The sequence below is a fragment of the Camellia sinensis genome, chromosome 1, assembly GCF_055761805.1.
Source record: "Camellia sinensis isolate YWXY chromosome 1, ASM5576180v1, whole genome shotgun sequence".
In the NCBI taxonomy this organism is placed as follows: domain Eukaryota; kingdom Viridiplantae; phylum Streptophyta; class Magnoliopsida; order Ericales; family Theaceae; genus Camellia; species Camellia sinensis.
Genome location: NC_138961.1, coordinates 230,451,312 through 230,474,398, shown reverse-complemented (window position 1 = coordinate 230,474,398; position 23,087 = coordinate 230,451,312). Strand labels below are relative to the sequence as shown.

Sequence of the window (23,087 nt, the reverse complement as noted above, 5' to 3'; positions counted from 1 at the left end):
TCTCATCAAACTATTTTATAAATAGTAGATCTTTAATTAATAAAAAATATTCACTGGACTTAATGTCTTGGACAAATGTTAGAGTCGATTTTTCACTAATTTTCTCTTTATAAAAATCATGATCAAAAAAAAAATTAAAAAAAAATCACTAATTATCAATTTTTAGTGATATATATAAAAAATCATCACAAAAATTATTTTTAATGACAATTTTATTACAATTTATTTTCAATAGCATTTGATAATAATTAATTGTAACTATTAAAATCTATTGATAATTTTCCTAATTTTTGTTTTGTCACCCTTAAGACTTTTCCTTCTTGAGTAATGATCATCGACGTAGAAGAAGAAAAAAAAAATCCAACCACAAAATATTGGCAAATTTGATCCCTAATGTAGAATATATAATTTTTTTAAAATAAAAATAACATTTGTTTTAAGAGTTTTTTTTTTTTAATATTCTAAAAAATTGGCCCACTTTTCAAACTATTTTAAAAATTAACCTACTTTTTGAAATCGCATTTTGAAAATGTGATTTTAAAATTGAAATTACATTTTTAACATGTAATTTTACCTTGAAATCGTATGTTGAAAATGCAATATATCTTAGTGAAATCCATGCCACCATAAATTGCATTTTTAACATGATATTGCAAGGTAAAATTGCATGTTAAAAATGCAATTTCAATTTAAAATTACAATTTTAAAATGTGATTTTAAAAAGCAGGTTAATTTTCTAAATAATTTGAAAAGTAGGTCAATTCTCTAATTTTTTTAAAAAAATATTAAAAAAAAAAACCTCTTTGTTTTAAGGCCCACGTTGACAAATTATGAAATTACAAGCACCAAGTGTCTTGATTGTAAATTATTTTTATCTAAAATTTATGTATAAATTCATACAACAAATTATGTATAAATTTTGTTTATAAGCATCTCAAATTTTTCATCAAATTTACAATTGATAAAAAAAATTGGTGAAAGTAAAATCCAATTCATTTATCAAACTTATATCAAATCAAGTTTTTTTTTTTTAAAAAAAAAAAATCATCAAATGGGGAATGAATGAAATCTTTGTTTGGGATGTGCTATATAAGTGCACTTTTTGGCTAAAAAAGTAGAAGAAAACAATTTATGCTTTAGATAACTTTTTGACTTTTTACGAAAAAATATGTAATAAAATCAAAATGATCATTCTATCCTTATTGACTTTTTGACTTTTGAGTAGTTGAATTTAAAGGGCAAAATAATTTTGCCCTCCAGGCTTCCCCAAATAGTATGAATTTTTTTGACTTTTTTAATAATTTTTTGATTTTTGTAGGTAATGCCAAACCAATTCTAACAACTATTTTTGTCACATAAATTTAATAAAATTGATTAAAAAAAAATTATCAGGTAAATTACACTTGCTCCTAGAGCTAGAAATAAACAGAACTATTCGTGAGTAGGGTCAAGCTCGGCTCGATAAAAACTCGTTCGAATTCGATTCATTATTTATTTATTTTTTGGATTCGAGTTCGAGCTCAAACTCGTCAAAATCTTAATAAATAAATTCAAACATATTACGGCTTGGCTCATTAGCTTAAATCGTTTAACATTTATTATTTATATATTAAATAATGTAAAAATATGTATAAAAAGTAAGATAAATATGTTATTTATATATTTAAAAAATGTAAATATAAATAATAGTTAACTATTTACAATACATTTATATAATAGTGGTGGTAAATATTATTATTTTAGTAAAATATAACTTTGCTTGGTTCCTCTTTTCCAAAAACACTTTTCAGAAAATTCTATTTTCTTTTTTTTTGTATTTTTTTTTTGTTTTTACTGAATTTTTTAAATATTTTAAGCAATTTTTTTTACCTTTTTAGATGCACCTAACATAAATATATCTAAAAAGTAAAAAAAATTGTGAAAAAAACCTTTTAAAAATTCACTAGATACCAAAAATACCAAAAAAAAATGAGAATTCAGTATATTTTTTGTATTTTTTTGTATATATTAATTTTTTAAAATATTTTTTCACAAATTTTTTACTTTTTAGATACATCTAAGTACGGTACATCTAAAAAAGTAAAAAAAAAAATGTTTAAAATTCTAAAAATATTCACTAAAAAAAAAAAATAAGAAAACCAAAAAACTCAGTTTTCAAAAAACATAATTGAAAAAATTCAAACCAAACACACTGATTAATTTTTATTTTAGTATGTTTATATATATTGTATATATAATTATATAATCAAAATTTTAATTGTAACTTTAGTTTCATACATAAATATAAATTTATAATTTTTTTGGCTCGTTAAGGCTACTGAACATGTTTGAGCTCGAGTCAAGATTAAACCAACTCGGCTCGAGTTTGGTTCGTTAAATTCTTATTGAGTTCGAGCTCGAGCTCAAACTCGTTAAAATCTTGATTAACAAACTCAAACATACTAAGCTTCCGTTTGGGAAGTGGGTTGGCTTTTTGACTTTTTGGCTCTTTTAGCTATTTGAGCCTGGGCTCAAAAGCTTGGTTTGGGAAGGACTTTTTGACTTTTTTGACTTTTTTTGTGAGAGAAGAGTGTAATGATTATAGGTTGGATGTGATGTGTTTGTCTGTTGTGGCTCAAATAGCCTATTCTGTCTTTTGTGGCTCAAAGAGTCAAAAGAGCCCAAATGAGCTCTTTCCAAACGACACCTAAAGTTCAATTTTACTTGGCTCAGCTCGTTTATAGCCTTTGCCCCCTTTGTATTTGGCCACTTTAAATTTGATAAAATAAATAAATAAAAATCATTTCATCAAATGTTTATCAAATCAATGGAGAGTGATTTTGGTCATAAAATTGATAACTCATCAAATTTGTCAACTATACATTATAGCTAAAAGTCAAAAAGTCACTATAAATTATCACATCATCCTTTTTATTTTTTTGCACATCTTTTTGTAAAAAGTCAAAAAATTATTAAAATAGCCTATTTCCAAACGAGACCTTAACTTTGATGAAAATTAAAAAAGCCGATTTATTGGAGATGATTTTTTTTATTTTTTATTTTTATATCAAAATTGGTGAAAAGTGAATTTGGGATAAAAGAAAAAAAAATTAATAAAAAATTGATGAAAGAACTAGAGTAGTTTATATCAAAAAGTAAAATTTAGAATCAAATTTAATGAAAAAAATTGATAAAGAGGTAGAGATGGTCTTATAGATCAAATTTTTTCGATTTAATTGGTTAAATGAAATCTTCGGGATAGGTAGGCATTTTTGTAAAAATTTGATGAATATTTTCAGTTTTTACCATTGTAGCGAGCTATATCATATCATCAAACTTTTGAACTAAATTACTAACTTTTTTGGATTTGGATTCATATAGTTGTCCATTTTAATTTGAGAAAGTAATTGAGTTTGGTAGACCTATTTTAGAATGATTTTGGTGATTTGATTCATTCAATTTTTAAGATTTTTTAAGTATAATATTAATATAAAAAATTAATATGATCGAATATTAATAGCTACATATTTTAATTAAATTTATATTATAAAAAATGAATGATTATTATTAAAATAATATTTGTCATATATTTTTTAAGAAAACTACCCATATCTAATAATTTTGATTCTTTATATAAATATTTTATCCAAAAAATTTTAAAAACAAACATTTTGAATCATTAAAATCAGCATCAAAATAGATTTACCAAAGCTGAAATAGCTTTACAACAATGCTAGAGGGTCACAATTTTTGTGGTCATAATGACTTAAAACTGTCAAAACGACGTCGTTTTGACATGTTTTGCACCCAAAACGATATCATTTTGATAATTTTAAGCCATTATGACCATAAAAATTATAGCCTTCAAACATTTTTCTTAATTTTATAGCAGTTAAAAACATACACTCGCACACACAAAAAAAAAATATATATATATATATATTATAGCATTGTTTGCCAATAAATTCATGAGTCCAGATCCTCTACCATACATTCTTGCAGTGGCCCCTGCGGTGTCGTTTTGAACCTTTTTTTTTTTTTTTTTTTCAGCCTCCTTTTGTTTTGTGTGGTCTTTCAACCCTAGCCCCGCTCTCAGTGAGATGAACAGAGGCGATGAACGGGGAGAGGCCGACGTGACTCCTACAGCGAGGCGACGGAGGCGAGGAGAGGAGAGGCAGCGGTGAGGCGAGAGGCAGTGGCAGGAGACAGACAGAGAGGGGGAGGCGACGGCAACGAGGTCTGGAGAGGTCTGGTCTTCATTCTCATTATATATATATATATATATATATGATTTGATTTGTGGAACCAGATTTGTTGTTTGTTGTTCAGTTGAATTTTTTTTCAATTTTTTTTTTTGTTTCATTAATTTAAGTGATGTACTCACCTTCCTTCTCACTTGGAAAAGAAAAATGAGATTGAGAATGTTTCCACAACAAACATTTTGCACCAGAATTTAATCATCAATTTAAGTGATGTACTCACCTTCCTTCTCACTTGGAAAAGAAAAAGCACCAGAATGTTTCCACAACAAACATTCTGCACCAGAATTTAAGTGATGTACTCACCCCTCATCAAAATGTTTTCCCAATTTTGTCTCAGTTCGCCATCGCGCTACTTCGCCATCTCCGCCATCCCTTTCGTCTCTCCGTTCGCGTTCGTTTCTCCGTCACTCTCTCAGTTCCTCACCTGCCTCTCGCGATGCCTCTCTCTCTCTGTGTGCTAGGGTTCATTACCTCAGATCGATGGTGCAAAGAGATAATACAGAGAAGAGAGAAGGGGGGATGAACATTTTGAAATTTAAAAAAAAAAAAAAATCAGTAAATGAAACGACGTCGTTTTGGAGACCACCGCAGGAGCCATTGCAGGAAAGTATGTCAGATGATCTGGACTCTAAATTCATACGGTAATATTTGTCAACGAATGTCTGCTGGAGGCGGCTTTGGCATGACTTTTTTTATTTATTTTTTTTAAATACTAGTCTTAAAAAGATTAGTCTTAAAAAGATAAAATAAATTAAAAAATTAATAAGAGAAAATATTATATTTAATTTGTAATTATTTTATTTTTTTATAAAATTTAAAAAATAAAAAAAAATTCATTTCAAAATTTTTTTGTTAATCCAAATTAAAATAATCAAAAAGTAGAAAAAAAGAAAAAGAAAAAGATACCCTCGAAAAAGGCTTAGGAAATGAGAAATTTTTTTGGAATCTTCTATCCTCGGTCGGTAGGGACCATGTTCCTCCATTGATGTCTATTACTCGGAAAACCCTAATATGACTTCGGATCTTGGCATTGGGTTTTAGCATTGACTCGCCAATAACCTCACATAGCTTGCTCAAACTCTCTGCAAATATGGCGCAGTCTCTCTGTTTCTATTCAAATACTCGACTGCACATCTGCATCAAAGGTAACTTCCAATCTTTGACTTCTCTTTGCAGACTTTGTTATTTATATGATCTGAATTTACTGTCTTTTTCATTTTATAATGATTGGCGATGACTCTTCTGCTGCTGCAAGCTTGATTGCGATTAAAAATGAGTTAATGAATCAAAGAAAACAAAGATTTACTTCCTTTGTTGAGATATTATGCTAGTGAGGAAATGGATACAAAAAAATGTTGGTTGTCTCAAAATTTTCATGGTTATTTGTGTTCAAATTGGTTAACTTAAAGATAGTCATTGAATCTTTAATTTCTTTTTGAAAACTCTGTTGTTTCTATGTGCTTCACTGTTCTTTAAAAAAAAAATTAATAATCTGAATTTAGTGTCTTTGTCAGCGATTAAAAATGAGTAAATGTACTAACAGAAATTAAGGGTTTTACTTTATTGGTTGAGATGTTGTACTAGTGAGAAAATGCTTACAAAAAATTGTTGGTTCTATCTAAAATTTCATGGTAATTCGTGTTTAAATTGGTTAACTTAAAAGATAGTCAATGAGCATGAAAGGATTAATTTGAAAACTCTGCTAATTTCTATGCTTTTAACTGTTCTTTAAAGAATCTTTCTTTTATTTATTTTTTATTATTATTATTTTTAATCAGCAACAAAAAGATTTCATTGAAAATGAAAATGAATTTACAAAGTCGAGGGTTCTTTAAAGAATCTGAATTTAGTGTCTAGTTCATTTTGTAATTATTGGTGATTATGATTCTTCTGCAAGCGTGACTGCAAGTTGAAATGAGTAAATGCACTGAAAGAAAACAAGGGTTTTACTCTTTGGAGAAATTACAATCCAGTTGATATTTTAAAAAATAATTATAAATTTTATAAATATTAATAATTATAATTATAATTTTTTTTTTATAATTTTGTTATATATTATACCTGTTACCACTGAAAAGTAATATCCCCTTTACTCTTCTGGCTGAGATAGTACACTAGTGAGGAAAATGTGGACCAAGGGATTGTGGTGCTCCAGTGGGGGCTTTGCCCAAGTCCTTTCGATAATCTGAACCGTTCATATTGTAAGATTTGTTTAGTAGATCGTCCATGCAAAAAATCAATTGATTGGGCATCTATAGCTTCGTAACAAGAGCACATTTATTACCAGGATATTGATAATTTTTTGAAAAGAATTAGAAACTGATCATGGGGTTACAGATTTTCAATTAACTTGATTTTTTGCATGAAAAAACTCCACCAGTGCACCACAGCACCCTGCTGTAAGGTCACAGCAGGATTCCTGAATCAGAAAATGCATACAAAAATTTGTTGATTGTGTAAAAAATTTCATGGTCATTTGTGTTCAGATGGGTTAACTTAAAGATACTCAATAAACATGAAAGGAAGAGTTAAGGTTGTGTTTGGATTTATTGATTTAAAATAAAATGATTTGGTACTATTCATTCAAGGAGAATAGCTCAAATTTAGATTTGATAATTTGAAAATGAAATTTAGGATTGAATTTGAGAGTGTTGTCATAATGAATTTGAAATGACAATATAAAATCAATTATTTGAAATCCTTCATGATAACTGTTCTAATTCTACAAGGGTCCAAGTAAAATACTTCTCTTCTATCTCTAATTTATCTCCCTTTAGCTTCTCAATTAACAGATAAATAACTGCTTAATCTCCTATAATTTTTTAATAAAATTCAAGCCTAAAATACCTTCAGTTGAAATCCATCCATCCAAACAGAGCCTAAAGGTTACATTCTAATAATTGAGAAATTTTCTGAAAAGTGAAAGGTCTTTTTAGTTCACTGCTTGATCACAATCTCTCAGTTTATCATCTTGAAGCAGTACTGGATTTCCTCAGTTATCATACTAGTATTTCTCTGGTTATATATAGAATTGAACTACCTTTAGCATCTTCAGGTAAGGAGCAACAGCTTGGGTGTTTTACATTGACAAAACCAATCCACCTGAAGGTTTCATCAGGCTGTAGAGCACGAGCAAGAGCATCAGCATCTCACGGTGCTGGCTCTAGTGCAATTCAAATTCCTCATCAGTGGTACAATTTAATAGCAGATCTTCCTGTTAAACCCCCTCCACCTTTGCATCCAAAGACATTTGAGCCAGTCAAACCTGAGGATTTGTCTCCTCTCTTTCCTGATGAGTTGATTAAGCAGGAGGCAAGTAATGACCAGTTCATTGATATCCCAGAAGAGGTTCTTGATGTTTACAGGCTTTGGCGCCCGACCCCACTGATAAGGTTTGTTATGCTTTCTTTTTGTGTCTTATTATTATCTTGTACTGTGGTTGGAAGAATTTTATAGTTGTCGGTCAAATGTAGAGCCAAGAGACTGGAGAAGCTGCTCAATACACCTGCTAGGATCTATTACAAGTACGAAGGTGTAAGCCCAGCTGGATCACACAAACCCAACACAGCAGTTCCACAGGTCTGGTACAATGCACAAGAAGGTGTCAAGAACATTGTGACAGAAACTGGAGCTGGCCAATGGGGGAGTTCACTGGCCTTTGCATGCAGCCTATTTGGTCTCAACTGTGAAGTAAGAAATGTTTATTAGTACTTGCTGTAAAACTGACAGTGAAATTAGATTTAGTTGGTTCAATTTGCTCCACTATCCCCACGTTTTTTTTTTGCACACGTTAGTTTGTGTACACTTCTAGTTTAAATTAATGCTAAAGTGATTGACATCCCTTGACCTCTTATTTTGGTTTTAGGTGTGGCAAGTCCGTGCATCTTTTGACCAGAAGCCATACCGTAAACTGATGATGCAAACCTGGGGTGCCAAGGTGCATCCTTCTCCTTCTACTGTTACCGAGTTTGGTCGGAGAATCCTTCAAATGGATCCAGCAAGTCCAGGCAGCTTAGGGATAGCTATTTCAGAAGCTGTGGAGGTTGCAGCTATGAATGCCGATACCAAGTATTGTTTGGGGAGTGTTCTCAACCATGTTTTGTTACATCAGACTGTTATAGGTGAGGAGTGTATTAAGCAGATGGAGGCTATAGGTGAGACTCCAGACGTGATCATTGGGTGTACAGGGGGTGGATCTAATTTTGCAGGGCTTAGTTTTCCATTTATTCGAGAGAAGCTCAAAGGGAAAATTAACCCTCTTATACGAGCAGTTGAACCTGCAGCTTGCCCTTCCCTAACAAAAGGCATCTATGCGTATGATTATGGTGATACAGCGGGGATGACTCCACTTATGAAAATGCATACACTTGGGCATGACTTCATACCGGACCCTATCCATGCGGGTTAAGTTTTTTTTATTGCTGGAGCTTCTTTTTTCTTTTTCATTATTAGCCTCCCTCTTCTTGGTCTAAGCATGTGTTCTATATTACAGGGGGTTTGCGTTACCATGGTATGGCACCATTGATTTCACACGTCTATGAATTGGGTTTCATGGAAGCCCTTTCAATCCCTCAGACTGAATGCTTTCAAGGTATCTGTTTTAGCATATCATTGAACTTGCACTTTGGGGCATATTAAAGATAAGTTTGAGAGAGAACATGCTGTGAAGAAAGGCTAAGATTTTACTTTTCATTGTTGCAGGAGCCATTCAATTTGCAAGGACCGAAGGGTTGATACCTGCACCAGAACCAACTCATGCCATAGCTGCCACCATTAGAGAAGCTCTCCATTGCAGGGAGACTGGGGAGTCTAAAGTTATTCTCATGGCAATGTGTGGACACGGACATTTTGACCTGCCAGCTTATGAGAAGTATTTGCAAGGAAGTATGGTTGATTTGGCTTTTGCAGAGGAGAAGATACAAGCATCGCTAGCTAATATTCCTCAAATTGTGCGTTGAAGTGAAGCCAATTGAATGAGGAGCTAGGTAGGATGACTTTGGAATAGTGATCTCTATAAGATGCTTCAATAATATTTTTTTGGTTGATCTATCTGTGATCATGATCTTGAGTTGACTTATATTAGGGTGTTAGATTTTTTTTGAACAAGGGGATCATTTAACACCGGAGAGAATTCAATTATGTTGTAATGTTGTCTTGATAGAATAAGTTGGGATGCAAGAAGCATCTTCTTGTAGGGTTGATTCCATTTGTATTTAGGAAGAAGTGTACGAGTTTCATACCATCAACAGGATGACCCTCCTTTATGCTAATTTATCTTTCATATATATATATGGAATTTGATATTGTGTTTGTTGAAGTTCTTTGAGCCAGTGGTAAGAGTTTTGAGAAATCTGTTTGGTTTTTTCTTTTGCTTTTATATTTTCTTTTTGTTCTCAGTTGCCATTTCTAAAGAACAAGTACTATTCAGTGTTGCAAAGTGAATTCCTTGGTAAAACTCAATTTTCCCTTGAATGTGTTTTAACCCTTAAATTTTTATTTTTAAAAAAAATGATGAAATCAAAAAAATAGAATCGCAGTTAGGCACTATTTGGGAAGCAAAGATTGGGGTGAAAATAGCCAACATGGTGAAAATAGCTAATAAACACAGACAAACAAAAGTCCATCACAGGGCTTTGCAGGACTATGAAGACAAGTTGTCAAATGACGCTTTTGCCCCTATGATTCAATATCTGTTGCTTGCATTTTCATGAGAGAGTATTGCCACGTCACCCTCTACTATGCTTGGAAATAACATCATTGTTGTAGGGACATTTTAGTCATTTATCATCGCAACATCATTTTAAACACGTTTTTCAATACAAAAATTTAAAAAAAAGGCCAATCTAAACACAAAAATTAAAATAGCCTAATAAAATAGGTAAATAGTCAAAAGGTCAAAAAAATAGCCTATTTCCAAACGGAGTCTTAATTAAATTCCATTTTAGCATTTGGTATATTAAAATGATTTTTATAAAGCAATGTAAATCTGAAATAGTTTTTTCAAAACTAAGGAAATCTTATTAGTGGGATTAGAATTTTGTTCTCATTGAATTGAGTTAGAGTAAATTGTTGCATATAAAATACATGTAAACATAAGACTTTTCTTAGGTATGCCTTGTATATGGTACGCAAGGCATTTACACCCTTAGTATTTTGCATTTACACCTTTTATGTATTGCGTTATAGGACATTTTTTGAAAGTTTACACATTGGTGACCTGCTAAACAGGTCGCTTTGCAGGTAAATTAATTAAATAATTTAATATATTAATAATTTCAAATGTGAAAATATTTTCAGAAAAAGGTGTAAACTTAATTTCAAATGTGAAAAATTTTCAGAAAAAAGTGTAAACTTTCAGAAAATGGTGCAAGTGTTTTGACGAAAAGGTATAAACTTTCAGAAATGGGTGTAAACTTTCAGAAAATGGTGTAAGTATTTTGACGAAAAGGTATAAGTTTAGAAATTTTTCAGAAAATGTGTAACTTTTCAGAAAAAGGGTGTAAAATTTAGTTTAGTGTAAATTTTATCGACAAATAACAATTTAGTCGCTAAAGGTTGAAAATCTTATTACCATCGGCCCCACTCTTCTCTGTTTCCCACCGCCTCTTTCTCTGTTCTCTCTTAGACGCACATAGAATAGTCACCACCAATCCTGACCCTCGCTGACCACCCAAGCGTCGGTGGCCTCCGGTGCTTACCGCCGTCTAATATCGCCACCGCCACAGCGACCACTACAGCCACAGCAATCGCCGCTGCCGCATATCAAAGGTTTTTTTTTTCTCTTTCTCTCTATCGATCTTGGTCTCTCTCTGTCGATGTCGGTCTCTTCTCCGTTGATGTTGGCCTCTCTCTGTCGATCCCTGTCTATGTCGGTCTGTCTCCAGCGATCTTGGTCTATCTGTGTCGATCTCTGTCTCTTCTCTGTCGATCTCGGTGTGGCTGTCTCTATCGATCACTATCTATCTCGGTCTCTCTGTCTGTCGATCTTAGTCCGTCTCTCTCTCTCTCTCTCTCTCTACATCCCGTCCTTTATATTAAAAATGGTTCTCTTTTACATTGACATACTTGGTTGGATTTGGACTTGGAGTCAGTATTCCAAGCCCTCCCAAACTGGTCTTCTCTAAAACGGACTTCCACTGAAAGAAAGACCAAGCCCTCCGAAACGCTGCTTCTCTCTCACATTGCCATTATTTGAACAAGACAAATGCAGTTTGATTGGATTTTAGGAACTTACAAGTTTTGTAAAAAAACAGAACTTACATCTTTTGCGAAGTTACTTACATCTCTTGTGAAATCACTTACACTATTTGTGGAAGGTTACACATTTGTGAAATAATTTATTTTGTAAAATTTACCCCTTTTCGTTGAAATACTTACACTTTTTGTGAAAAGTTACTACCTTTTGTAAACTATTTTATTAAAAAAATTTACACATTTTATTGGAAGTTACACCTTTTCTGAGAATAGAACTTACAGTTTTTGTCAAATAACTTACATCTTGTGTGAAAAAATTTACACCTTCTATGGAAAATATGTTTTCATAAAGTTTACACATTTTAGTGGAAATAATTACACATTTTCTAAGAAGTTACTCCGTTTGTGAAACAATTTTTTTTAGAAAATTTACACATTTTATTAGAACTTACATCTTTTATGACATAACTTACATCTTTTGTAAAAATATTTACACCTCTTATGGAAAATATTTTTGAATAAAGTTTACATCTTTTGTTAAAAACTTACAACTTTGTTGAAAGTTTACACCAGTGGGGGGAAATACTTACACGTTTTCTAAAAAGTTACATCTTTTGTGAAATTATTTTTTCATAAAATTTACACCTTTTATTGGAACTCACACTTTTTTCTGAAAACCAAACTAACACCTTTTGTCACATAACTTACATATTTTGTGCAAACATTTACACATTTTATGAAAAGTTACACCTTGTATGGAGAATATGTTTTTATAAAGTTTACACAATTTGTCAAGAACTTACACCTTTTCTGAAAACAAAACTTACACTATTTGTGACATAACTTACATCTTTTGTGAACCATGTACAAGTTTTTCGAAAATTTACATCTTTCATGGAAAAAATATTTGCATAAAATTTATACATTTTGTTAAAAACTTAAACCTTTTCTGAATGGTTACACCTTTTTGTGGGAATATTTACACTTTTTCTGAATGGTTACTCATTTTGTGAAAGAACTTTTTCCATAAAATTTACACTTTTTATGGGATATTACATTTTTTTTGAAAGCAAAACTTACACTTTTTATGAATCTATTTACACATTTTTTCAAAATTTACACCTTCTATGAAAAATATGTTTTCATAAAGTTTACATCTTTTAGTGGAAATAATTACACATTTTTTGAGAAATTACTCCGTTTGTGAAACAATTTTTTTTAGAAAATTTACACATTTTATTAGAACTTACATCTTTTGTGACATAACTTACATCTTATGTAAAAATATTTACACCTTTTATGGAAAATATTTTTGAATAAAGTTTACACCTTTTGTTAAAAACTTACACCTTTGCTAAAAGTTTACACCAGTGGGGGAAATACTTACACGTTTTCTGAAAAGTTACTTCTTTTGTGAAATTATTTTTTCATAAAATTTATACCTTTTATTGGAACTTACATCTTTTTTGAAAACCAAACTAACACCTTTTGTCACATAACTTACATATTTTGTGCAAATATTTACACGTTTTATGAAAAGTAACACCTTGTATGGAGAATATGTTTTTGTGGGGATATATTTTCTGAGTACCAACACGTGGCAAGGTGACGCCGACGTGTCAGCCGGGGTACCACGTGTCCTGGTCGTTGTGCCGAGGTAATCTCGGTTAGGCCGAGGTTTCCTCCGAAGATATCAGAATCCGAGATAAACGAATGGGGGACAAGAGTCCAAGAATGAAGAGGAGACTTAGTCAAGATGAGGATAAAGCTCTTAGGGAGTTTATCTTTATCTCTTGAAGAGTCCAAGGTAAGTCCAGAATTGGAGTCCCTAGAAGTCAGGCTTCTTGTGGGACTAGGATTGAGTTAATTATAAAAAGAGAGGCACCCCCGTGGATCTAAGGTACGCAATTTATGCTTTGAGTAGTGAGTTTAGCACTTGATTATCTTTGAGAGATATACTGACTTGATCGTCGGAGTGCTCCCGGGTGGAAGAACCACCGCCAGAGCCTTCTCTTTTTGTTACAGGTTAACTGAAGCCATCTATTCTGCCGGTACTCTCTAGCTGATTACTAAACGGGCAGTGTGATCAGAAAATCACTCACACAATTTGGCGCCGTCTGTGAGAACTTAGAAGAATAGATGGCCAGTAACGGACAGAAGGAAAAGATTGGAGACGACACTCCTGCTGGGAGTGGCAGACCTATCGACCTTGATATCAAAGGAAACAACCACAATGCAGAAACTCGTGACCAGGGCCACGGAGAGGAAGACGTCGGCCAGGAGGGTGACACTTCGAAGAAGACAGACCAAAGCAAGTACTATAATGAAGATAACCTTCAGGTATGGAGGGATAGGTGCCTGCGGAGGGATGAAGAAGTAAAAGAATTGGCAAACAAGTTGGCAAACCTGCAGTCGGTCGTCAACTTCATGATGCAAAACAATGTCATGCAGCCATCGTACCCGCTGCAGGACACGCCAATTCCAGCAACTAATACCCAGAAGGGAGGAAGGAAAATAATCCATGAAGTCCCTCAGCACACCAGGAGCGGAAGGCACTCTCACCGACCTTCCAGGGAAGTCGGACGAGAGGAGCTGAGACGAGAGGAGTCCCGAAGGACGTATCACACGAAGGACCCAAAGCCCAAAGAACATCGGCATGTTCAAGGGCAGGCGCTCTGCTTTGACACAACCCATGGAGAAAGATCAAAACGGGCCCACCACGAGGCCGAAAGTAGCGTGCCAAAAAGATTGAAGTCCAAAGATAGCCGAGCTCCAGGGAGGAGTAAAGAAGACTTGAGAGATTACCTCAAGAGGAAGCAACAGAATGCTGAAGCCGAGGTAACTTCCCCGGTTAAGCCGAGGACACCATTCTCGGTGGAACTGGATAAATTTGAAGCACCAAAAAGATTCAGTACGCCGAGGTTCCAAATATATGATGGTAAGTCAGATCCCAACTTTCACGTTGGACTATACTTGAATTCAATGGCATTATATAGTGGGAATGAGTCGTTGCTCTGCAAAGTATTCCCCTTATCCTTCAGGAAGATTGCATCAGATTGGTTCCATAAACTACCGAAGGGAAGTGCAAAGACTTGGGAAGGCCTGGCCGAGATGTTTGTGGCCAGGTTTGTGACGAACAAACTACAGCCCTTGAGGGTCGACGCACTGATGGCTTTAAAAATCACTAAGGATGAAAGCCTTAGGGCCTACGCAAAAAGGTACTACGAGGTGTTCAATCGAATACCCGAATGCAGCCAAGTGGTGGCGGTCGTGCCTTTCAAGAATGGCCTGAGAGATGACTGCCCACAACGGAAGTCTTTGGCAAAGACATTGCCAAAAAGCATGGAAGAACTCATGGCGAGAATCGAGAAGTATGCCAGAGCCGATGAGGATACGCCAAGAAACAAAGAGACAAAGCAGGAGAAAGGAAACGGCTCGCCGAAGCGAAGCTGAGGTAACAATGGATCGATCAAACAAGAAATGGAATTGAGGGCTACATAGGCAGTGACGACTGTGTTCTGAATCCTGGTCCACAAAGTCCTGGATCAAATACGAAACCAACCCTATTTTAAAGCACTGACAAGAGCACCAGGAAAATTTATGGGAAGAAACGTTGGTAGGCGTTGTACTTACCACAATGAAGAAGGGCACCCAACTCAGGGTTGCAAAGCCCTAAAAGCACACTTAGAAGACTTGGTGAGGCAAGGCCATCTGAGGGGCCTTGTCGATGAGGCCAGGACAAGGGAAGAACAGGCAAGATTGCCTCAAGCACCAGCAGCTCCGCCTCCCCCAGCACAGCAACCACAGGCAGGAGGACCACGGGTGGTTAATGTAATTCATTCAAAGGTGAATGAAAACGACATACGAGGGGAGACCCTGAAGGTAAAACACCTACAGCACGTGAACCAGGTCGGACATAAAAGACATCGGCTTGAAGAATGCTAGGGACCGACGATAGCCTTTACTGAAGCCGACCTAGAGATGGTCCAGCATCCACATAATGATGCCTTGGTAGTATCCCTCCAGGTCGAGGAGTGCCAAGTGAAACGCATCTTGATTGATCAAGGCAGCTCTTACGACATCATGTATGTTAGATGTTACAAGGAGCTGGGCCTTCATCCTGATGACTTGGAGCAATCCAATGGCCCGATGGTCGGCTTCAATGGAACGCCGACGTGGCCACTGGGCGCAACAAGCTTGGAAGTACAAGCCGGCACTAAGAAGATCAAGACATAATTCATGGTGATCGACATGTCCTCACCATACAACATCATCTTGGGAAGGCCATAGTTGCATGCAATGGGGGCAGTTTCCTCAACGTTGCATCAACTACTACGGTTCCCAACAGACATGGGATTGAAGAAGTCAGAGGAGATCAACTGCAGGCAAAGAATTGCTCCATGGCAGCAATGAAATCTACCTGCAACATTCGAGAACCGGAGAAGGCAGAGATTGAAGACGAGGACACAAAGGTCCTAGAGGATGTCGGCAAGGAGCCAGCCAAGAAGAGTGAAGAAGCACTGAAGAAAGTCCTCGTCCAGGAGGATGATGAAGAACGCTTCTTTCTTGTTGGCTCGGGCTTAGCCGAAGAAGAAGAAAGAGAACTGGAAACTTTTTTGAGAGTAAACATAGAGGTGTTCGCTTGGACGCCTTATGAAATGCTTGGCATTGACCTCGAGATCATATGCCACAAATTGAACGTTGACAGGATAGCCAAACCAGTAATACAACGAGCCAGAAGATCGATGTTGATGCACATCGAAGCAATGGAGGAGGAAGTAGATAGACTTCTGGAGGCCAGGGCCATCAGAGAAGTCAATTATCCGACATGGCTATCAAACACTGTGGTAGTAAAGAAAAAAAATGGTAAATGGAGGGTCTACGTAGATTTTACAAGCCTGAACAAAGCTTGTCTCAAAGACAGCTTTCCTCTACCCAAGATTGACCAGTTAGTAGACGCCACATCTGGACATGGAATGATGAGCTTTCTGGATGCTTACAAGGGATACCACCAGATAGCCATGTACCCCCCAGATGAGGAAAATACAGCGTTTATCACCCTGAAAGGACTGTACTGTTACAAGGTAATGCCTTTTGGGTTGAAAAATGCAGGAGCAACTTACCAAAGGTTGGTAACCAAGATGTTCAAACACCTGATTGGCCAAACAGTAGAGGTCTACATCGATGACATGGTCGTGAAGACCAAGGAACCTAAAGGTCATCTTGTCGACCTAAAAGAGGTCTTTGATATACTCAAAACATACCGGCTCTGACTCAACGCATCGAAGTGCGCATTTAGAGTTGGATCAGGTAAGTTTTTAGGGTACCTGGTAACAAGAAAGGGCATTGAAGCCAGCCCAGATCAAATCAAGGCCATCATAGAGCTGAAAAGCCCGACGTCGGCAAAACAGGTTCAGATGCTTACTGAAAGGGCCGCGGCCCTAAACAAGTTCATAAGCCGAAGCTCAGACAAATGTAAACCTTTCTTCAACCTGGTGAAGAAGGCTACGGACTTCCTATAGACTGAGGAATGTGAAGCCGCTTTGGTCGACCTAAAGAAATATCTGACCACGGCTCCAGTCCTCTCAACACCTGAACCTGGAGAAGAACTGTTTTTGTAATTAGCAGTTTCAAAACACGCAGTAAGTGCAGTGCTAATCCGAGAGGAAAAAGGGGAGCAAAAGGTTGTTTATTATGTAAGCAAAACCTTGGCCGATGTAGAAACAAGGTACCTACCACTAGAGAAATTAATGCTGGCCTTAGTAATGGCTTCAAAGAAGCTGAACCATTACTTTCATGCACACAAGATTATAGTGCTAACAGAACACCCACTGAAGTCCTTGTTACAGCAAGGAGACTTAACTAGAAGAATAGCAAGATGGGCAGTGGCCTTGGGCCAGTACAACCCAGAGTTCAGGCCAAGAACAGCAATTAAGGGCCAAGTTTTGGCCGACTTCGTGGCCGAATTCACGCCAGAATCCTTCGAACATTGGGCTCCGTTGAGCCAAGATGAACGATGTCCAAACAAACAAGGAGAAGCCCAGCCAAAGGCAAAAGAACAAAGAAAGGAAAAACTCAGACTCTGCAGCATTTACATCGACGACTCCTTTCGCCTGTTTGTCGATGGGAGCTCAAACCGACAAGGAGCGGGGGCAGGAGTAGTGTTAATATCTCCTGATGGGGAGATATTGGAACAGTCTATTCGATTAGGGTTCAAGGCCTCGAATAATGAGGCAGAATATGAAGCATTGATTGCAGGACTAAAGCCGGCAGTGGCAGCAGAAGCAGATGAGGTAATAATTTTTTGTGATTCACAACTTATAGTGAATCAGACAACAGGAGAGTTTGCAACCCGAGATGAGAGAATTTCGGCATACGCAAAGGAAGTCATCAGGCTGGCAGCCTTGTTTCGTAACTGCCGATTTCTTCAAGTTAGCCGAGATGATAACAGCCACGCCGATGCATTGGCCAACTTGGCAAGTTCAATACAAACTGGAAAAACAAGGACAATAATGATTGACTATTTGTCAGGCCCGATCATAGAACCACCGATCACAGAACAAGAAGCAATGTGTGTGGACTTGGGACCAAGCTGGATGGATGCAATTGTTGCATTCCTAAAAGAGGGAAAGCTACCAGAAGACCATAAGGAAGCACACAAGGTCAGATTGAAGTTGGCAAGATTCAATCTGACAACGGACGGACATCTCTACAGAAGGTCCTTCATTGGACCCCTTTAAAGGTGCGTACACCCTTTGCAGGTTGAAGATTTTCTATATGAAATTCATGAAGGGATTTGTAGAAGCCACGCTGGGGGCAGATCACTAGCTCACAAGGCCATTACCCAAGGGTATTGGTGGCCCTACATGTAAAAAGATGCAGAAGTCTACGTGAAGAAGTATGAACAATGCCAAAGGTTCACACCTTTGATACACCAGCCAGCTGCTGACCTGAACCCTGTATCCAGTCCATGGCCATTTGCCCAATGGGACATGGATCTCGTTGGGTAGTTGCCCCAAGCAACTGGGCAAAGGAAGTACTTGCTGGTAGCAACAGATTACTTCACGAAGTGGATAGAAGCAGAACTTCTTGCCAAAATCTGAGATGTGGACGTCAAGAACTTTATATGGAGAAACATCATCACCAGATTTGGCATTCCAAGAGCAATAGTTGCCGACAACGGAACGCAGTTTGACAGCAAACTCATCAAAAACTTCTGTGCGAAATTCAAGATAAAGAATTACTTTTCAACACCAAGTTTTCCCCAAAGCAATGGGCAAGCAGAAGCATCCAACAAAGTAATTTTGGATGGGATAAAGAAGAGGCTGCAGGCAGCAAAAGGAAAGTGGGTAGACGAGTTGTCCAATGTACTCTGGGCATATCGGACTACGCCGAGAAGATCAACAGGGGAAACCCCCTTTGTCATGGCTTACGGCACAGAAGCAGTCATCCCACTGGAGATCGGCATCCCAGGGATCAGAACCTAGGGAGTAGAGAATGGGACTAATGATATACTTCTAGCCCAAGATCTGGATCTCTTAGAAGAAAGAAGGGAGAAAGCTGCAATTCAGCTCGCAGTATACCATCAGCAGCTTGCTAGAGCTTACAATAAGAAGGTCAATTTAAGTGATTTTCAAGTCAGCGACCTAGTCCTAAGAAAAGTTGTTGGCAACAAGAAGGATCCCAGAGAAGGCAAGCTTGGCCCAAACTGGGAAGAACCCTACAGAATTACTTCGGTATTGGGCAATGGAGCATACCAGCTTGAAGATAATGAGGGCAAAGCATTGCCAAGACCCTGGAACACTTGTAATTTGAAATTTTTTTATCATTAGATGTTCCTTGTTATTTTTTTTAGGACGTCATCAATAAAATCTTAGCAGAATTCTCCAAAAGTTGTGAATTGATAAAAGATGCATAATGTTGTTTCTGAATAATGAGAACCCAAGTGGAACTCAGGTTCACATTGGGGGCAGAAAGAAGACAAAATTGTTTATCTTTACTTGTTAAAATTTGTAGCAATTTACAAGTTGAAGTTAAGCCGAGATTATTGTTTATTTTCACTTGTTGAAATTTGTAACAATTTACAAGTTGAAGTTAAACCGAAGTAATGCTTAACGCTTGTTGAAATTTGTAGCAATTTACAAGTTGAAGTTAAGCCGAGATTATTGTTTATCTTCACTTTTTGAAATTTGTAGCAATTTACAAGTTGAAGTTAAGTCGAGATTATTGTTTATCTTCACTTGTTGAAATTTGTAGCAATTTACAAGTTGAAGTTAAACCGAAGTAATGCTTAACGCTTGTTAAAATTTGTAGCAATTTACAAGTTGAAGTTAAGCTGAGATTATTATTTATCTTCACTTGTTGAAATTTATAGCAATTTACAAGTTGAAGTTAAGCCGAGATTATTGTTTATCTTCACTTGTTGAAATTTGTAGCAATTTACAAGTTGAAATTAAGCCGAAATAATGCTTAACGCTTGTTGAAATTTGTAGCAATTTACAAGTTGAAGTTAAGCTGAGATTATTGTTTATCTTCACTTGTTGAAATTTGTAGCAATTTACAAGTTGAAGTTAAGCCGAGATTATTGTTTATCTTCACTTGTTGAAATTTGTAGCAATTTACAAGTTGAAGTTAAACCGAAATAATGCTTAACGCTTGTTGAAATTTGTAGTAATTTACAAGTTGAAGCTAAACCAAAATCATTGTTTGGCACTTGTTATAACTTAAGAAAAGTTTACAAAATAGAAATTAAAACAGTATATGTTAATCCTTATTGAAATTTGTAAGCAATTTATAGGACAAGTACTTGCCGAGGTAAATCGTCAGGTGGCATAACCGAGGTATGTCACCCCGAGAAAATTGCACAAAGAAGGAAGAGTACATAAGACATGCAAAATATTCTAAGTATAGAATCATGCAAGAGCAGTTAGAAGAAAACAAAGATACAAGCATTCAGAAAAAGAAAACTGAGTTAACATTCACAAAAAGGCACATCGGCCATATGCAAAACTTACATCGTCTAAAGAAACAAAGAAGTACAAGAGTACAAAAGACAAGAAAAGAAAAGACATGACATCAAAACTAAGATTCCCCAACATCGGCAGCAGGCTGGGTTTGGACGTCAGAGGACTGCTGAGAAGATACCTCGGCTGCCTTCTCCGCCGTGATCGCGGCATCAATTTGGGCAAGGGTCTCATCAATACTCTTATCAACAAGAAGTGAATCCGATGATACCTTTGGAGGAATCACATCCTTGGGAACCTCCTCAACCTCCTCGTCTTGAGTTAAGTCTAGGACTTGCTCATTTTGAGGAGAGGACTTGGACACAGTAGCCTCCTTTGCTTTTCTCACCAAGGCATCATCCTCTTCCTCATCTTCAAATTCTAAATCTTCATCGGACTAAGCTGGTGGAGGAGGTGGAGGGAATGGAAGAGGAATATCATCGGTATTCCTCAGAGGCGAATCATCAGGGACATTGAGTTTTTTCAGAAGAGACATCCAACCAAGGGTGAAACCCTTATTGCATGCCTGCTTCACTTGAAGTTCATAAGCGTTAGTAACGTCGGCCATGCCTTGAGTGTACGCCTTTTCATCAGCTTCTTTGATTTCGGCGTCTTTGGTGGCCAGGGCCTCCTGAAGCTCCTTTTCGGCCTGGGCCATTTTCTCCTCGGCCTCTTTTCTCTAGGACTCAGCAACCTTCCTTATGGCCTCGGCAGAATCGGCCTTCTCTTCAGCCTTAGTCTGGGCTTTGATAGCAGCCTCAGCCTGATCCTCTAACTTCTTCATTTTTGATTGAAGGTTTTTATTGGCCTTTTGAAGGGCAGAAAACTCCCTCTTCATGTCGACCAATTTCTCCCGATTTTCAAAGGGTTGCATGGAGAGAGAATGGGCATGCTGAATGGCCTGAAAAAACATAAGGCAAAAGTTATTTGAAAATTTTTACAAGTGTACGGGGGCAAAATATCCTCTGCTTTTCGTACTCCTTGGACGTCAAGCTTCTCGCGACGGCGTCTATCTCTGCAACACAGAAATGGTGAGCTGCCCGGCGGTGGTGTGCCGGATAGACCCTCCGACGATCAAGTCAGACCACTGGAGTAAGAAGAAGGCTATCAGAGAGAGAGAGAGTGTTAGTGATAGAGTGAATTTTGCATACCTCTAACGTTCCTCTTTCCTTCTATTTCTAGGCTGGCCATGCAGCCTCAAGATTGTGCGCGCACTACCTCTGCTGTGCTTCCCTGGACAGGTGACAGTGCTCGCCTCTCACCACCTTACGCATGTAAAGGCTTAGTCCTCCCACCAGTACACGCAGAACTGTCCAATGGTATTGATGCGTGTGTGGAGCAGATGTCCTCTCCCTCACGCCATTGGCCCAGGTGGCACACCTAACCGGAGTACCACGACCGGCCTATCCCTTGTGGAGAACTGTTACCACATGCACGCAACCGAGCTATGTGTCGCTGGCCTGCCCCTTTGGCAAAGGGGCCAAGGGGTGATGCTCATGACTGGGCTGATATTGACCGGTTTATTATGGTTTACCAGTTCCGAGGCATGCCGGCCTCCATCCGTTCTACCTTCATCCAAGGTTATCTGGAATCTGTCCATCTCGGCTAACCATTCAAAGGCATGCCGGCCTTCGCCTCGTCCTCAGTTTAGCCCGAGCTACTCGTAGCCCGGTCTTGCCACTTGACTGCGTGCCCTACCAAATGTCTACAAGTCACAGCTCGGCCGGGCGTAGTTCACGCCTGGTCTGCCGATCTCCTTGACCGAGCAAAACAGATCCACCGGCCGTCTTAGTAGAGGAAATAGCGCGGCGCCGTGAAGTTTGTCATGACTGGCACTATCGTAGCTCGGCCGTACTAACAGTGCAAATCTCCCCTCTCAATTGCCCCTTAATCCCATCCGAGCTAATCGTGATTGGGGTTACCCCAGTGACCGAGCTATCGGTTCGTGATTTGCACTATTTCTGAGCTGAGCACGACGGCATCACTTCCAAGCCGAGCATGATTGCATCATTTCCAAACTGAGCAAATCGAGCATGATTGAATCATTTTCGAACCGAGCATGATTGTATCATTTGTGAACCGAGCATGATTGGGGTCAAACGGCGTCGCCGAGCAATCCCATTTGATCGACAATTACTTCACAAGTCTTATCAATGGTCGTACAGCCGTACTGACAGCTGCGTTCTCAGTGCCACGTGGCCTCACGCCATTGGACCGTACAACCAGCTGTCTTGCACGCGCTGGAATTCAAACGGCACAGCCGTTTTGGCCTTTTCCCCCCCTCTTTATGCACAACCCAAGAGTCATTCGAACTCTTCACTGTACCTCTTCTTGAGCCGAAAGCCCTAGCTCCCAGAATCCTCTAACCTCTTTTGCCATTACTATCTTTGTGCTTCACCCTCCGTTTCAGTCCCTTCCGCAAGCTACAATCAAGCTCTCGAGGTTGCATCCACCCTCGCATCTGCCACTGGCAAGTTCCATTACCCTTCATCGCATTTTTTGTTTTCATTTCTCAAATTTGTTGTACCTGTTCTTCATTTTCGTGCCACTGTGCTCCGTGTCCTCTGCTTGGGACCTTTAAGGCTCTTCCTTTTTAGTCGTAATAATGCCACACCTTAGAAAAACTGGAACTGGTGGAGTGGAGGGGGCC

The 23,087-nt window shown here is 37.5% G+C and overlaps 1 protein-coding gene across 2 annotated transcripts; it reads left to right on the top strand.

Annotated features, from left to right (window-relative positions):
* Positions 1-5,132: 5,132 nt before the first annotated feature.
* Positions 5,133-9,558, top strand: TSBTYPE2 (tryptophan synthase beta type 2). 2 transcript variants are annotated; one of them, XM_028253253.2, is made up of 6 exons: positions 5,133-5,386; positions 7,297-7,633; positions 7,715-7,931; positions 8,107-8,644; positions 8,734-8,832; positions 8,943-9,558. In XM_028253253.2, the coding sequence occupies exons 1-6, from the start codon at positions 5,332-5,334 to the stop codon at positions 9,197-9,199; spliced, it is 1,503 nt and encodes a 500-aa protein (XP_028109054.1). In that variant the 5' UTR covers positions 5,133-5,331; the 3' UTR covers positions 9,200-9,558. The 2 variants fall into 2 exon arrangements, with proteins under 2 accessions (XP_028109054.1, XP_028109053.1); XM_028253252.2 differs by having other exon boundaries at positions 5,152-5,386; positions 7,288-7,633.
* Positions 9,559-23,087: the final 13,529 nt, after the last annotated feature.